Raw genomic sequence first — 1,542 nt, forward strand, 5'->3', positions numbered from 1 at the left:
AGGTGTGAACCACCGCACCTGGCCTTGTTATCATGTTTTAAAAATTAGTATCTACCACTTCATAGAGTTGTTGTGAGGATTCAACAAAATAATGTTCTTCTCATAGCATACGTGTGCATGTTAGCTGTCACTACAATATATCTTTATGGTGACCCTAATGGGGTCCTGACAATCTACCATGCTCTCAGGATAACCTGCTTTGCCCTTTTTATCCTGAAGATTTAGGTGGTGTGTGCCTGTGATCCCAGTTACTTAGGAGGCTGAGACAGGAAGGATCACCTGAGCCAGGAGGTCGAGGGTGCAGTGAGCCATGATTACGCCACTGTATTCCAGCCTGGGTGACAGACTGACAGAGCAAGACCCTGTCTCAAAAAAAAACAAAACAAAAAACAAAACCTAATCCTGGAGACTTAGGCCCCTATGTATTTACTACCTCCCTGCAATCTTCCACCAGAAGTAGAAGGCACTGGCCATTTAAATTACTGGCGACCACTTGAGAAGAGAATTATGGTGCCTTAGCTATGGAACCACTTATGATCCTGCTTACAGTCTAGGCTTTAGATTTGGTCTGTTGACTTGATGTTGCTAGACTCCAACTGCCTGAAGCGAGCGGCTCTCCTGGACTGCTTGCTAGAAACTTAGAGGTATTAGGTTGGACTCCATTGCTTGTTCATGGCCTAGTGGCAGGGGTGGTGGCCTTGAGCCTGAGGTTGTGGTTAACCAGACACTCTGACGTGGAAGCATGAAGCTGCTGGAATATTCACCTGATACGGTGAGAGTGGGAGGGAACGGGGACCCAGAAAGGGTCAGACAGAGAACAAAGTAATATCTGTGGGCCTTTTTACCCTGGAAAGGAATTTCAGGTGGGTCAAACCCCACCAGCATTCTCCAAAACTAGGCAGAAGAAAAACCTAGGGGAAGCTGTTGGTTCAGAATTGAAGATGCTGGAAGTGGGCAAGGACCCTGTCAGAGTGATGGAGAAAGAACAGGCATCCCCCCACCCCCGGCATCTCCAGAACCCAAAAGCTTTAAAGGGACCAGTGACTTCATTTATATCCAGTGCTTTATTAAAGATAAATAGTCTTACAAGAGGAGAAGTAAACGTGTTCACAGGCCAACAGAGAGTGCATGTATATGAGAAAGAGATACGTGAGGTCCCTGATCTGTGCTCTGAAGGAGTAGTCAGTCAGGCAGGGCCTGGGCCAACCAGTAAGGCAGATGAGGGTCCCTGTCCTGGGGGACTCACTGTTCCTGGGTGCCCCAGGAGATGTAGTCTGGCCGTGTGGCTGCATGGTACTCATCGATGAGCTGCTGCACAATCTCCCTGGATGTGTCCATCTCATCAAAGTTGTCCTTGAACATGTCCTCCTTGCGGAACTGCTCCAGGAAGGCCTCCCGCTTCCGCAGCTTGTCATACTGGCGACAGGTTCTCTCGAAGAGCTTGGGGTGTGCAGAAAACAGGGGTTACAAAGAACTTAAAAGAATACTATGGCCCAGAAAGCCGGGGAACCAAGGCTGGGCCATGCCCACAGCAAAAAAGCT

At 48.6% G+C, this 1,542-nt stretch overlaps 1 protein-coding gene across 1 annotated transcript in view; it reads right to left on the minus strand.

Moving 5' to 3' along the window:
* Window positions 1-1,048: 1,048 nt before the first annotated feature.
* The window catches only part of LOC105503144 (tubulin gamma-1 chain-like), a 6,003-nt gene continuing 5,509 nt past the window's right edge, over window positions 1,049-1,542 (minus strand). The window contains exon 7 of the mRNA XM_011929937.1: window positions 1,049-1,455. Coding sequence (XP_011785327.1) covers window positions 1,243-1,455 — 213 coding nt within the window. The 3' untranslated portion in view covers window positions 1,049-1,242. The remainder of the gene's footprint in view (window positions 1,456-1,542) is intronic.

The sequence above is a fragment of the Colobus angolensis genome, unplaced genomic scaffold (assembly GCF_000951035.1).
Source record: "Colobus angolensis palliatus isolate OR3802 unplaced genomic scaffold, Cang.pa_1.0 Scaffold83, whole genome shotgun sequence".
Lineage (NCBI taxonomy): Eukaryota > Metazoa > Chordata > Mammalia > Primates > Cercopithecidae > Colobus > Colobus angolensis.